Raw genomic sequence first — 16,478 nt, forward strand, 5'->3', positions numbered from 1 at the left:
AGTGCAAGCCAGAAGCCTGTGCCAAGGCTTAGCCACCCTTTCAGTGCAAAAATTTTCCCAATATCCAACCTGAACATCCCCTGGCACAGTTTGAGGGTGTTTCATCCTGTTCCCAGGGAGCAAAACCCAACCCTCCTCAGCTGCCCTCCTCTGCACAACTCCCTCCCTCCTCTGCACAACTCCCTCCTCCTGGCAGGGAGTTGTGCAGAGCCAGAAGGTCCCCCTGAGCCTCCTTTTTTTCAGGCTGAGCCCCCCTAGATCCCTCAGCCTCTCCTGGTGCTCCAGACCCTTCCCCAGCTCTGCAGAGTTATGAAGAACAACTTTTTTTTTTTTTTTTTTCAAATACTCCCCAGTTAAAACTACCTGTACAATGCTGATGCATACAACATTTGGAGGCTCCTGGCTGCAGGCTAACCCTGAAGTGTTGAAAGTACTCTTGCTTCATTCCTCAAGTTATTGTTTTTTGAGGAGTTTCAACTGCACACAAAGCTAATTGTCATTAACTAATTTTAAAAGCTTGTGGATGTACATCAAAACACCTCTCATTTAAGGGGCCTGTGCAGAAAATCCAGCAGCCAGTGGAACCAGCAGCACTAGGTCCCCCTGCCCGACTATGGTACACACATCCCATGGCCCAGCCCACTCCTGAAAACACATCAGAAGTGAGCTGAGAGCAGTCTGGCTAAGAAAAAGTGTGGATTTATACAGTACTGGAAGCCTGAAGCCTCTTTGTTTTCTAAAAGCATCCCCATAAATCACTGGATTATCCTGAGTCTTCTCCACTGTGCTTCCTGCATCAACACACACATTGCAAAGATGAAAGGGGGCTGCCAAATCCCAAATTCTCAACACAGTGTACCCCCTCACGTCTCATTCACACAGAGGTGCACATTCTGAGCATGTCTGCTGCCATGCATTCTCTTTTTCTCCCCCCTGCAAAGTAATACTTTTAATCAGGACCTCGAAACAGCTCTCAGCCGAAAAGCATTCAAAAGCAAAATACACTGACAAAATTTTGGACCCCATGGCTTCTGCTTGGCCCTACAAACACAAACCTCTTCACTCCTTTTCTAGTCCACATTTCAGCTGCCCAGACTACAGTGAGTCCATGAAACAGATACCTAGGAATTATCTGGATTTCCTCCCCTCTCAGCAGACAGCCTGAGGAGAACAGATGGAGAAGCTGAGGCAGCTTTCAGTGACATCAACCATCTCCCTGAGATGTTGAGTTACTGCACAGTCTGCAGATTTGGGAGAGGTTAATTCTGGGCCCTCCCAGTCTTTGGTGTCAACTTCTCTGATAGGGACTCACCCAGCAGCTTTTGCAGCACCTGCCCATCATAAAGGTCCTCTTCAAGCTGTTTGACAATGATTCTCTCCTCCACCAGCACATCATTAATCCAGTCAATTAGAACCTGCAAGCACAGAAAAAGGAGACAAACGTCTAAAACCAACCAAAATACGTTCCTTTCATTCAAGGCAGTAATCAGGACCATAAAACAGATGAACTGCAAGCATATTTATGTATTTTTAATTTGCAGAGATGAGACCTGAATTAAATAAAAATAAATAGAATAAAAGCATCTGATTGTCCTTTATTGTTTTGAATTCAGGTCTTGACAACAGGGCAACGCATTTTATCCTCAGCTATTGCGGAATACAAAAGTCCAGAATTAAAGTCTTGGTTAAATGGGTCTGATAATAATTTTACCATTTTAACAGTTTACCACCATAACTACGAAAATCATTCAGTCTCCTGTAAAACTAGAATGAGCATAAAGAATCTTCAAAAACAAAAGGAACTGAGCTAAGTTTCCCAGATACCAAAGACAATTATTTCTGAACAGTTACAGGAAAACAAGCCTTGACTGTTTGAAGCTGGTAGTAACATTCTTCTCCAATCTACTACTTGGAAATTTAAATTATTTTCACAAAAATAACACAGTTCTGTGGGAAGAGACACAACGTTAGCTCCTACTACTTCCTAGGTTCCATAAGAGTATTGCCAATCACAGACCTGAAAAATCCATTGAATAGAGCCACTTGAAAAAATAAGCTTCATTTAAAGATTCTGTAATATTCCAATTTGCATCATACAAAGTTGCAGATTCTTTAAATTCACTTACTGATTAGACCCCACATTTCTGCCTCTTTTTGGCAGTTGTGATGGCTAAGAAGGTTCTGGGGTTTTATTATACAAGAGATCATGAAACAAAAGCAAATAAACAAAATATATGCAGAATTGCAGTGGAAAACACCACCCTGGAAATCCTAGAACAAGAGCATTTGAATTTGTTGGGCACAAGGACATTCAGCCTGGCTGCTGATGTTCATTCAACCTAAAAACCTCAAATAAATCTGGCTAGGCTTAGTGACCCTGAATAGTTTTATAACCCAAACATGAAATACTAATGCTTCATGTACCTCTAATCCATGTCTTTAGTACTTCCAAAGTACTTCCATGCTGAAAATACACAGAGCTGAAAGTCAGCTCTAAAAATAGGGGCAATGTCTAAGTGGCAAGTAAGCTTTAGCTGAGTGATTTGGCAAGTGCTCATTCCATAGAAAGCAAGGATCAGCATCAATGCCCACCTAGGTAAATCACCTTTGCCCTCTAAACTGTCCAGAAGGATTAAAAACTCAATAATAAAAATTACTCTCCCAAAGATCTGCCTTTGAAAATAAAGGTTTTCTGGTAAGTTATTCACTATTCAATATCATCAACTTGTGTCAGAAGTGGTCTTGTCTCACACAGGTACAAGAGGGGGGATGAGTGAGGACATATGGATACACAGGGATGGGCTCTGCAGCAGCATCACCCCATTGCTCCCCTGGGGCAAGTCAGCTAAGGCTCATCAAAGCAGGAAGCCAGTGAGAAGCACAATACTAACTTTCACCTCAAAAACTTCACCAGTTATACAGAAAAATTAGTCCTAGATAACAAGGCATCATCTAGAAAGAGATTTTTTAAAGGTGACTGCCTAATTCTATAATTATACAAGCTGGAAACACAGACATCCATGAAAAAAATCAACAGAAGAAATCAAAATCATGAAAGGTTTAGGTCTTCTGTGAGATTTACAGAATGGACTTTCAAAAATTATCTGAAGCTCAGCAGAAGATATTTAATATAATCAGATCCCATTACAGACCCTATAAGAAGAGGTTGCATTTTAAGAAGTCCTCCAAAGCTTTGTTAAAGGAAGACTCAGGATACTAAACTATTTGAAACCATTATTAAACATTTTATTTTGTTTATCCTGTGCTGAATGGTATTGAAATCAGAATCTAGGAAATGCCAAAGAATTATAAATAAAAGACTAAAATGCACGATCCAATATCCCATTTCCAAGAGTGCAGATACACAGGAATCACAGTACAGGGTCTTAAAAAAGGAAAATACATACACTATGTGCTAATTACATGTTTCACAAAAATTTAGAACTGAAAAACTTTATGTAAAAAAACCTACAAAAAAGACAAATTAAACAGGTCTAGCCATAATTATTTTATTATTTTAACAGTTTAGTAGCCAAATCAAAGAAAAATATCCCAAAGAACATTCTAACTTCTCTACTATTCAGACCATAACATCAGCTCCACTAGAAAAAAATGAGTTTGCAAAGGAAAAAAAAAATCCAGGTGTTTTTTTTCCAACAGCTGTTGAAGAATGCAAAGTACTGCAATGAAAAAAAAATCCCAAGCCTTTCTTGATTCCTTGATTATATGTCTTAATTAGAAACCTGGAAAAGTTTTCAGCACAGTTTTTTTTTTCTTTTTAACTTTTACAGAGGAAACACCACATTGCTTATTGAAACAATGAAGGTGGAGAAATAATTTCTGACTCTGCTCACGGAACGTCAGCTCTCCCCAGTTCTTTGTGATTTCTTCCTCATAAAAATGCAGAAGCAGGAAATGTCTCAAAATTTTAACAGCCTGACACAGGCACATTGGTGCTTGGTGGGAAGCAGACAAGATCTTCTCCTATGCATGAAAAGATGCTTAACCTCGATGTGACTGGTCTCACACTCCTCACCCATTCCTTCCTTCCTGTGCTTGCACTTCATACAGCTCAGTATTACATTTTGGGCTCATAAAAAGCTGCTTTTCTATTTCCTTCTATAATATTTGGGGCTAGTAGCGTGGTTTTAAAAATTTAACACAATATTCTAATGTCCTCACAACTGTGCCTGACATTTTCTGCACGTCTGCACTTATCTAAGGCGCTTTTGAACTGGGCCAAATGCTCCGACATATGCACTTGTACTGCAAAAATTCAGAGTTCAAGGGCATAAGGACCCTACAGTCACGGCTGTACAGTAGTGGAAAAGATGCAAAACAATTCAAAATACATGAACACATCTGGCAGAGTGGGAAAACAGGAAGCCCAGCCACCAAAAACAGCCCAGAAAGAAAACCCTGGCTTCAATGACCCACTTCCCCTCAGCTTCTGGGGAAATCAGGAAGCGGAGATCAAAGGTATGAAACTGGCTTCAGGGCTGAGCATGAAAATTAATAGCAAAAATTCACATTCAGGCCTCATGGCTAAGCACAAAGCACTGGCATCCTGTAAGCAAGGGGAAGGCTTCTTGTTGCCAAAAGCAGATCACAGAGCATTTAGGGAGTTCGGTTTCACCCGGTCACACGTGACAAACCACATGTCAAAGGACAGTGGCCTCATTTTGGTTTTCTCTTCACCTCAGTAAATCTAAAACAAGCCATAAAACCAGAGATGGGAAAAGTCAGTATCTTTCAGGACAGTGAGCGTTTTACTACAAATGAGAAATGTTTACTCTTTTCAGGCAGTGTCCAGAGCAGCAGTGTTTGCATCTGTGTAAAGTTTAGATGAATCTTTTAAAGGCTAGAAGTTGCTGCAGTTATAAGTCAATCTTACAGACAGCTTTGCAGGGAGGAAAACCACCTTACAACTGTGGCTTGCTGCCTGTGGTCAAGGCACTTTCAGACAGGACCCAACTCTTACAAGCTGATTTTCTAAAATTTTGCATTCAATTAGCTGAAGCTCTCTCTCATATTTTTCCTACTGAAATACAGAAAATGAGCAAATACTGGACAACAAGTAAAAGAAGCTCACATATTTCAGACACTAAAAATAGAGCATTTTGTGAATGCAATATTTATATGCACATACAAATAATAGCAGCAACTCATCTCTTTCCCTGATCTGAATTTTCAGTTTTCGGTCTTTCAACCATCTACCAAATTTTCATTACACACAGGACAAATGAAGTGAGTTTTAAAAAGCTGCTGGCCAGAGAGGGAACTTTGCTGAACACTTCATACTGACAAATTGGACTATTTTTAGTAAACTGTCCACGGTGATAGCATACAACACTTACAGGCATAATGGTTTTCATATGTGCAAGAAGACTTAAAGCAGGTATTTTCACATCCCCAACTAAGCAGCCTTCAACAAGGAGATTCTCTGTATATTTGCTTTACTACGAGAGAGGAATGAGGCTTTTTCTTGTGTTTTTCATCTGCTGGTCTCTGTATTATCACAATGCTGTACAGTCAGTCCCTCTAGAGTTACAAAGGCTCTGTCAAAATCATTTCCAAATGCCCAGTCTACAATGCATATAATTCCTATGGCAAGAGGTTAGAGAAATTAAATGAATATTTGGTGGAGACAAACAGGTACTAAAGCAGTGTCAGGAGCAGATATCTCTGCTGCTTCTTTGCCCTGAGATCCATTTACCCCACTGCATTCAACTGGCAGGACAGAAATACTCAGCATCAGTAATGGCAAGCTGTTGGCACATCTAACTCTGGTGCTGAAAGAGACCTGGGCTGGCCCCAAGGAAATTGAGTTCCACTGTCAGCTTTGAAAAGGCACCAGGATCTGCTGCTGCTATTGGCACATTCCTGTCTGAGGGGAAAGAGAGAGAAGGAACCACTTGGAAATATAAAAACCTCCATCTATTCAAGTTCCCACTCCTCACTAGTCTATGGAGAGCATTCCTTTCAGGCTCTGCAGGGCAGACACTTTTCTGCTGGCTGGGTATCTAAAGCACAGCAATTCTCATCCCACACTGGGGCTCTGGAAAATGCCATTACCACCAAAGAAAACAAGGAATAAATTACTTTTTTTTTTTTTTTGCATTACCTAAACTCTGTAGTTTAAAGCCAGTTTTTCCAGCATAATTCAAACCTCCCCTTGGCTTACAGACTGACACCAACACAGTGTGAATTCACACCAACACCACTGAATCTCCGTAAAAACTCTAACTGCAGAGAGGTATGCAAGTTATTAGCAATTACCCAAATTACACAGGCACTCTACAGAACACATCTCTCCTTCGGGGATGATCCCAAGGAAACAATCTCCAGATCCATGCTGCTCCCTGCACCAGCAGATCCCATTCCATTGGAGCATCTCTCCTTGTGCAAGTGTGAACTGGCCTAGTGACCCTGAACCTGATTCTGCAATTCTGCAATGCACTCAAACATTATCCTCAGGTGTTGTTCTGGCCCTGGTTTTCATTCCTCCTGGAGGCTTTTGGGTTTTTAATCTGAAAAAAAATATACCTTGCAGCATCTAGGGAAGACTCAGACTTGTATTAAACTCAGCAGAAAAATTCACAATTTAAAAGCAATTGCAGTCTCTCTATCAAGTCTCCTGAATCACAGAGTACATCTGGTTCCTCCACTGCAATGACTCTTGTTCAGGTGATAATATCACTGCTCCACTAGCAGAGAAACCACATTACATTCTGAGAGGGTGATGCAAAAACACGGCACCTTTGAGAGAATTAATGGATTTAGGTAGTAACAAAGAAAGAATGTGCAGTCACTTAATTTAAAATCATAATGTTCTCCTGGTGAATTAGAATAACAGCAATTTGAGCACAGCTCCTTGCTAAGCTTAGTCTGATGTGGTTTTGTGATGCTAAACACATTATTGGAGTGGTAATAACAGATCACTGGGCTCATTTTAAAGATGTACCAGGTGAGCAGTCTGCTGAGGCATTTGCTGAAGCAGTTGACTTTGGGGAAGCAGCCAGGGTGTGTGCAGCCAGGGTGCATCAGGTTTTCAGCAGGGAATGTGCCCAAGCTCAGCCCCCTCTCAGGAAATGACATCCACTATCCAAAGTTTTCATAGCCACACAGATATAGTTGGACTATCATTTCCAACAAAATTGGTTTTAGAATTACTTTAAGGAAATGAAGCAAAAGTGCAGTGGGAGGTGTAACACCAGCACAATATTTTTTGAAAGAGATCCCACTTGTTCAGGCTCGCCATCCCTTCTCTTCATGCACAAGCTCGCATTATGTTAACCCCAACAACTTCCTGCAGACAAAAGGCTCTCCTAAACACGAGTCCTTCAAGAGCAAGCCCGCTGTCATGCCAGGCAGGAACTATGGGCACTGCTGAGTCAGGAAGTCTCATGTAACATCAGCACATCTGGGCACACACCTAGGGCAGTTGTGTTCAGCGACGAGACAGACTCAGAACCACCTGTCCCTGAGCCAGCACACAGGTAAACTGAGGGCAGAATGTAGGGCAAGAAGAACCTCAGTTCTAACTTTCCCAGGACACAAGAGGTCCCTTCCTTATCTCCTAACATTTCAGTCCTACTCTTTCTTCTCCTGAAACCTCACTAATGCTTTGCAAAGCTCCTTCCCAGCTTTCAGAAACAGAAGGTACCTACATTTTGTGTGTAGGGACTGCAGACAGACTCAAGCCAAGCACTGATCCTTGCTGCCATCATCACAAGGATAGAAATGGACAGTGGAGCTTAACTCCATAGGCACCCTGACATTCAGCCTTTCCTTGTCCCTCTCACTGTTACTTTTAGCCTTACCTTGTTGCTGACCTTGCTCTCAGTTTCCACAGCTACGTTCCAGTAACAAGTTGCCATCCCTCAACTGTGTTCTTGGGTGACCAGCTTGCAAATTACTCCAGCTCACTAGTTAAAGGTTTGAAGAAGGACCAAAGATTGATTTCCTACCTTGATCAGCTCCTTGAACTTGGGGTCTTCTTTTGAGTTAGGATCGATCATAGTGCGTTCCTCATTCTCCTCTGTTCAAGTAAGAGGGGAAAACTTAGCGAGCTCCACTTCAAATGTGCCCTGCTGAAACTGCAACAACTCCACACCATTAAGGGACTCGTCAGCTGACTAAGAAATGGCAGTGCCTACTCATCCTCTTAGCCAGGGTGTGTCGGATGACCCCAGTGTCAGGCAGTTTCAGAGACACACAGAAAGACAGACAGCACAGCCCCACTTCCCTAAAACCAGGATTGTCTCCCCTGACCTTCCCCTGATCTAGCCCTGCCCTATGCAGATTGCTTCAGGAAAATCCCTGTTCTCATGTGGGGCACATTCATAGTAACACACTAAAAACCACAGTGAACCAGTTTTCTCGTTCTCCTCAGTTTGAATTTAACTTCTCATTGAAAACACCTGACCCAAATTGCAGCACCTGGAAGAACAGACTGAGCTTAATGCACTACACTCAGAGCAGTTGCTGAGATTTGGGCTGAGAGTTTGTGCCTCCACCTTCTGGTCCCCCAAAACTTGCTCATACATGTGCCCCTGAGTGCAGGAACTCCTCAACCTTTGATTAAGCTTATGAAATAAAATTACCCCACTTTGTATCAGCAGGGATGGTGCATGGGGGAAGAACATAAAAAAGATTTCACAGGTGTAAAGTCTTCTATTTCTTCTGCTGATGACATGTGTGAGAAGTGCTCTCTCATGGCCAGAAGGCAGGCCATATTCAATCCAATTTTCCTATTGATTTTTCAATTCTTTCTTTCTTCCTATCAGGGCAACAAAGTTTTGGTATCACCATTGGTCAGGCCATGTCACACTGCTCAGTGAACCCCTAAAACCTGGCAGTGACCAGCCTACAGTGACTTCCCACTGCACAGCCAAATCTCAGTGCTGTCAGATGGGAAACATGACACATCCTGGACACGAGACTGACTACACAGTATTTAGTAACCAGTATCTGACTGGTTACCTTAGACCTCACCCACACATTTTGGGGTCAGTAGTTTTCAGGGCTCTTCATTTTTATCAAAAAAATAAGTCTCTGCTACCTAAACACACTTGAAAAAATTTCACAAACCAATGAATAAAACATGAATTCTTTTTCTGCCTTTTTTTCCACCCCACTCCTTTACTTCCTCATTACTGCCTAGGGTGAGTCAGGCAGTCCATCATAAGGAAGTGACACCCACTACACACCCAAAACACTAACCCTGAACAGGACTTGACCTATAACAGAACATGATTTATCACAAAACTCATGGTGATCATGTCTTTGCAGGACAGGCCTTCTGCAGCAGTACTGCATCTTCTAAAGACATACCCAGCTTTAGTGGTATCCAGAAGAAATCACTGGGGACACTCCTGGTCCAGACATATCAACACAGAGCAACCAACACTTCACCTACATCTTAGGAAAAAATACTTTGCATTTCCTACTACTCTCCTAATCAGAAAATCCAAATGAATAACACTTTCTCAGTTTAATTTACTATTATTTATCCTGATGTTTGATTTACTCTTTCATAATTAGCTTGCTTCAACTAATTGCGTAGATTAAGAGATACGTGGCCAGGAAAGACAAAAGTGGTTCATTTCAACAAGTTTCAACACTTTTTCCTATGAAATTATGCTGTTTCTCTTGTAGGGACTCAGAGTGAGGCAATGGGGATGGACATGGGAGAGAGTCCATAAACTACCTCACTTGGCACTGCTCTTCAAACTCCATTTAGCCCTTTTAATTTCTAGTCTACAAGTAACATGCAACCTTTTTCATTTGTCACTTCCAATCCTCTCAGTTCCAACTGGACAATATACATTCTGCACTGAAGCAATGACATGGGGGCCACTTCACAAACCATCCCTGCAGCACGAAACTTTACCTAATAGTGTGTCTTCTGGATGGATGTCCACAGTGCTTGGGCTCATTGGTGCATTGATGGCATTTTTACCTTCTTCTTGGAGATCACTCACTGGATAGAAGAAAAAAAAAAAACAAGAGAAAGAGTGTAATAAATGCAGAGGTGGTATATACATAGGGGTTGGGGACAACATTCATAATAACAGACGACATCTGGTAGATCCATTTTAGAACAGGACCACAGTTTATGGCATGAAGAACTGCAGCCACAGTGGAAAATAAAATCAAAGTAATATCCTTTTATAGCTTCCTATTAAACAGAGCTACCACAGAAGTGGCTGGAAACTTTTAGCAAGTAAACCAATTCTGGGGTAAGAACAAGCTCAGAGAGCTTGTTTCTCCAGAAGGAAGGGGTGTGAGCTTTGCCTCCGGGATGGGCCCAACCTAGAGCAGACATCAAACTGTAAAAACAAACCCCTTTTCTTACAGCATGACCACTCATCACCACCCTTTCCAGCTGCAGAACATGCAACTTGCTACTGGCCTTGTTAAATCCTCAGAGAATCCCAGGCAGACCCACCAAATAAAGATGAAAATGTATTTAATTCCAGTGTTGCCACTTGATAAAATAGGTGTGCCATGATCTGGTGAACACAAATTGGAATTTTTTTACTTCAAGCTGTCCTAAACTTACAACTCTCATTGGGAAGCTCAGTAAAGCACGCTTCATTAATAAAATGAATGTTAAAATACTTCCCTGCATCCTGCCATTAGGAAGGAACTAAACTTGAGGACAAACACTGAATAGTTCTTCAGTATTTTCCCAGAGCTTGTCAGTAAGAAAAGCACCAGCATTGCTGTAACACTTTCACACTCTCCAAGCACATCCCCCCTTAAACTCAGATGACATTGATTACAAGGCACAAAACCACAACACCCCCATACTTTCAGTGACAGTTCTGTGTAAACATGAACTATAATGACTTGTGGCAGCATTTGTGGTAGTGCAGTCTTCTTTGGGAGGGGTCCCACAGTCTTTTCAGGGAAAAGAAAGGACTTTGAAATAAATAAAGTTTGCTAGGCAAGTTTTTCTCAGGAAAGAAAAGGAGGAACAGTTAAATAATGGTCACAGCATCCCTGCAAGCTCTCCCCTTCAAGAGCAGCCATTATTCCCCCTTCCAGCTGGAAGAACATTCCCCAAGCTTGACATTAATGTGACATTAGTGAAGGTTACAAAATCCTGCATCAGGACTTGCTGTTCTTCTGCCCCATAGAAGTGGAAAAGACAGAGATCCTACTACCACAGAGGAAGACAGGGAAGAAGAATACATTGCAATCCCCACTCCTTCCCTCACAGAAAATTGAAACAGGTGCTTAAAACAAGTTCTCACATTTCTTAATTGCAGTCTCAAGAGGTTACTTAATTCTGATTCACAGCATGGTACTGATCACCACTAAAATCCTAGTTATGGAGTGCAAGCAACAAACCCCAGTCTTGTATTTTGAGACCTGATGGTTTATGCCCCATGGTTCCCCACTGCAAACAGAACACAATGTCTTCAGGCCGAGATTTCTCCTCCTGAATAAAGATGCTGGTACAGAAATTCTTAAGTTCCCCTTTTCAGCATTCCTTCTCATTTTCTTGAAAAAGTCCACAAACAAAACAGTCAGGGAGCAAGAAGGCTTCATACGACAGATCAAACCAGCTCTAACAACATGCCTTACCCAGCCCTGTTTGCATTATTCCCAACTTGAACTTTCTCACCCCAACAACTCCTACATTTTGGTACCACCAGGAGGCACAAGACAACTCACAGGAAAACTGAAGTTTGATTTTTAAAATCCTGCTAGAACTATAAATGCCCAAACTTCAATTAAGTCAGACTTGTTTAGGAACTACCAGCCTTATTTCTAGATGTAGCACTCTTCATTATCACAGCAGTGCTGTCATTCTGGGAATGCCAAGTATTGAGTGAGTTCAGGGCATCACTGTTCCCAGTGCTCTGCAAATGCAGAGAAGAGCTGCTAAGTTTCTCTGGGCAGTGAATGCATGGCACAGGGTATGTATATGAAAAAAAAAAAAGATGCATACATTTCAAGCCAGAATTCTTCTAAATGCAACTAAACTAGATTTATTCCCAAAAGCTCAAGTAAGGTGATGCACCTATTTTATTTTAATATAAATATTATCTCTGCTCTTCTTAACAAAAATACCTAGTTTCTGAGCAGTTTACTAAAATGGAAGAAAACATTAATGCAAAGTTGTGTATTAAGCCCCCATCCATCCTGACATGAAGAACCACACAAAACCTTCATACTTGTCTTCAGACCTTGTGCAGCTGTGCCAGATCCCACGGGACCAAAACATCCTCTCTCACCTCTGCCAGCAAAGCAAGGCTCTGCCAGCAGAAAGCTTCCCAAAGCTGCCTCCCAGGGAGAGGCCAGCACACCAGGTCCTCATGAAGAGATTCCTGCCATAGAGGAAGCATTTCCTACCTCCTTTTTTGCGCCTCCTGCACAGTAGTCCGGCCATCCCGGCCCCAGCAGCAAGGACAGGTCACAGACAGAGCCCATGGGGTGTCTGAGTGCTGACGGAGTGGCAGCAACTGGATACGGCACTGCCACCTCCAGACTGTCAAACCGCCCTAATTTGGGCACAGTGACACGGGAGCAGGCACTAAGATCAGCTCCCAGCTGCCGGGGACAGGGGCCAGGAGGAAGGACATAGCACTTGGCTGCGGTCCCAGCCAGGAATCCCTCCCTGTCCCAAGAGAGCCCAGCACCTGCCTTGGTCCACCCTGTCTGCCTAGGGGCAGGCACCTAGGGATGCTGTTTGCTGTGCGTGGAGTTTCCCAAGCAAGTCACCTGCACCTTCTGGTGAAGGCACAGCTGGGTTTCCACAGCTGGTCCCAAGGGACAGACAGGTTCCCAGAGGCAGCATGCATACATGCACCTGCACTCAGAAACACAAATTTTCCAGGGCACTTCCCACACCTACAGCACTCCAGAAGCCTTTCATGCTTTGCTGGAACAATACTGAGGACTTTTTCCCTGCTCACTGCCCCCAGTATTCACTTATCACTGCTGAGCAAAGAAACAGAAGTAGGAAAGGAAACAGAGCCACAATGCTGGAAAGAAAAGAGAACCTGCAAATGAGCAAGCCAAGGCAGTTAATAATCAGGATGGAGCAACAGGTACATTTTTGAGAACCCAAATATTTTAATGCAAATTTACAACAAAGAATGGCTTTCAGCCCATGCCTTCACGAACTCAAAGGTACTGTAGAAGATTATGGCTATTAAAAGATTGGCAAGTACCAGCAGCAGTGACTTTGCTGTGAGGCTTCTATCAGAGCTGTCCATGCAAGAGGCAGTGGCTGGAGAGCAGAGCTGTGCTTGCACAACCAGTTATAGTCATGATAGGTCCCACATGAGGTATTACTGGTCCTTGCCCGCCCAGCCACAGGGCACCTTCTTTTCCCCTTCACTTCCCCACAGGGAACAGCTTCCCCAGTAGTGATGGCACAGGTCTTTTGCTCCCAACCCAATGCTGGTGTAAAACACCTTTCTCTAAAGCCTGATCATTCCATTTCAGAGACCAGTCACAGCAAATGTGCAGCATGAAGAGGCAGGACATAGACAACAGGCTGAAGGAGCACAGCTTAATCCAGGCTGGCTTTCAGCAAAAACCCTTTGTTTTCCCCTAATCTAGAAATTTGAATTCACCTGAAAAGGTCCCTGCCCTACTGGTCCCCAGGAAAGCAGCAAGGGTTCCTGGCAGCCCTGCAATATTTTGACAATCTCCAGGCAGTGTCAGCAGTCAACATGATTAAGTCACATTGGAAGCTGTGCCGGCCTTTCAAACACATTAATAGAATGATCAGATCACACACACACACGGAACAGAGCACTAGATCTGTAAGCCAGGAAGGCTGTCTCAGACATGGGATTACAGGCAAACTGCACACAGCACAAACAATTAGCTACAGAAAGCTACAGAAAGTGCCATCAGAGCTGTCAAGGATTTCTCAAAAGCCAGGAGATGGCCTTTAAAGTTAGCAGGATCACTGTAAAAAGATGTCCCAGCTTTCTCCTTTTTAAAAGAAAGAGTCAACTCATATCAACAGCTTTCTACCTTCACTCTTAACGTTAGTGTAATTTTAAAAGGTATCAGCAGCAGCACAGGTCACTTCAGTCCTTGCCATTCACAGCCTTGTTACTAAAAATCTGACCACAAGCCTCTGCATCTTACAAAAACAGATGGAAAATGTTACTTAATTTTAGCTCTGGTTATTTCTGACTGCAAGGCTGAATCCCACCCTGCAGAAAGCAGCAGCTGTTGTGACACTGATCCCAGAGTTCCTGTGCTTCCCTTTGCACTCAGCCAGTGCCCAGCTGGCTCAGCAGTGCTGCCTGACCACAACTTTTACATGATGCACTTCCATCTCGTGATTCAAAACTAACTTAGGAAGCTGTTAGGTTGCTTTGAGGTCCTTGGATGATGATGGTCCTTGAAGATGATCTATTCAGGGAACTTCGTACTCGTCTCTGATGGGAGCAGCACACAGACAGCAAACTTGCAATGCCCAGGTAACTCAAAACTCAAACTGCACAGAAGCTCCCTTCCTGCCCCCAGGTTCTTATTGCTTCCCAAGTTTCCTCCTTCTCACCAGAGACAAAACTGTGACCAGCTTTACTTTTTCAGACAGCAACTCACCTTCCTGCATTCATATCCTTATAATCCAGGTCACCACATGCAAAATAGAAAGCCCATATTCAGGACCATTCTTGGCCCTTTCAGAGCAGCAACACGACCCTTATTCACTCACATCTCAGAGGAGAATGTGGATACAGGGCAAATCCCCCTGGTTAAGCAGGAAACCCTTACATAAAAGATCAGGTATCAGCTGGAGCTCCTGCTTTCCATGGGGGAGGTCAAACCAGAAGGCAACAAGTCCCTCAACACTCTGCAGTTCTAACCTCTTAACTTGCTCCTCTGCCTATCACAGACTAACACAGGCAGCCATGTCCACAACTACATTTCTACCTGACAGCTAAAACTCTTACAAAAAGTTGTCTTGAAACCTGCAAGCTTTCTAGGCCCATTTAACAAAAGGCAGTTTTGCTAAATCTCACATTTTCTAAGAAAAACTGATAAACTGAAAGGTTTCAGAACAGGCCCAAACACGTTGCTACACTGCACTCTATTCTAGAGCCAAACCACACACAGCTTAGACTACTGATCACTGCACATTTACAAAAGGCCCTGAGATCTTTTCATAGAGGCTGCAGGAGAAACACAAAGCAGCCATTAACTATAACAGAGGATTAATAATCCCAGGCAGATCAAAGGCAAAGACTTGATCTTAAATCCACATAAAGGCCCTGTATCAAGGGACTGCATTCAAAGCAGAACTGTGGTAAAAAAGCAGATTATTTAAATGCCTCAGCAGGCAAGGCACTTGCAATGGCCAGACTCTAGTACATAAAGAAATGGAAAGGTGTAAAAGAAAAAGGAAAAGAAAAGCCAAAGGCAACTTTTAGGAAAGGGCTATAAATCCTTCTGGTTTAGTTGCAAAGATCAGGTAACACTTGCTTAAATAGATGTGTTAAAATTTACACAGGTAAGTGTAAGTCTTTCTGCAACTGCCAAAAGAAAGAGCTCCCTTTTATTTTTGCCAAAGGTAAAACAAGTATCTGGCATGGTAACAGCATATTCAACACTTGTGCCAGCTGGGAACATTTATAAGAAATTTGGGGTTTCTTTTGTATGTGAGGGCGAAATACTGCTTTTGTATTTTCACAAATAAGAAGGTTCCTTTCTTTCTAGGGAGTTGTCTGGGGGGTGTCTGTGGAAAGAGGATTTTCATTTTTTGGTGGTGTTATGTTGCTGTCTTCATCAGGCAGGGATCCCTTGCGGCAAAGAGGCACTGAAGACTTCATCTTCAGCCCTACTTGCCACTCACCCCTTCCTTCTGCAGACATTACTGGTTCCAGAACCACATTACGTCACACAGTGGGGTAAATGTCTGTCTGAAAACTATCCAGATATGAAAGAGGAAAAAAATATAAATTTAATTTTCACTGTGTAGACAAACAAACATTAATGCTGGGCAAAATTAATTAAAAGAGCCAACCAAACAAACAAAAAAAACCCTAAAACCAACCAAAAAACAAACAAACAAACCAACAAAAAAGCCCACTCCACCCACAGACAGCAGAAATACCAGTGTGGACAAAAATGGTGTTTTAAAGTATTTGTAAAGTTACACTTAAAAAGATAATAGATGGATACACTCAAGGATGCAGACCATATAGCTTCTACACTCCAGTACATGCACTTGCTTTGTCCTGAATAGATTGCTTCAGTCCCAAAGTTTTTTGACTGGGAAAAGCCAGGCAAGAATTAAAGCTAAAGAGAACCCTAAAAGCAGCCAGGGAAAGATACACTCCTCCCCCTGCACCCAAGTTCTACTTGAAAATGGGGAAAATGTACTCTTTCAGCCTCTCCCAGGTATAATTTCCTCCCAACAAAGAAAGGGTCATTTCTCCCCACAATATAATGGTGGAGGGTTATGTACTCCCACAGACACTGCAAGAGGAATG

At 42.6% G+C, this 16,478-nt stretch overlaps 1 protein-coding gene across 3 annotated transcripts in view; it reads right to left on the bottom strand.

Annotated features, from left to right (window-relative positions):
* Nucleotides 1-16,478, bottom strand: part of PARVB (parvin beta) — a 52,257-nt gene that overhangs the window by 22,553 nt on the left and 13,226 nt on the right. For all 3 annotated transcript variants that reach the window (XM_009094077.4, XM_018918554.3, XM_050969692.1), the window contains exons 2-4: nt 9,896-9,985; nt 7,971-8,041; nt 1,313-1,415 (exon numbers count right to left, since the gene is read on the bottom strand). In XM_009094077.4, the coding sequence (XP_009092325.2) occupies nt 1,313-1,415; nt 7,971-8,041; nt 9,896-9,985 (264 nt within the window). The remainder of the gene's footprint in view (nt 1-1,312; nt 1,416-7,970; nt 8,042-9,895; nt 9,986-16,478) is intronic.

Source organism: Serinus canaria, chromosome 1A (genome assembly GCF_022539315.1).
Source record: "Serinus canaria isolate serCan28SL12 chromosome 1A, serCan2020, whole genome shotgun sequence".
Lineage (NCBI taxonomy): Eukaryota > Metazoa > Chordata > Aves > Passeriformes > Fringillidae > Serinus > Serinus canaria.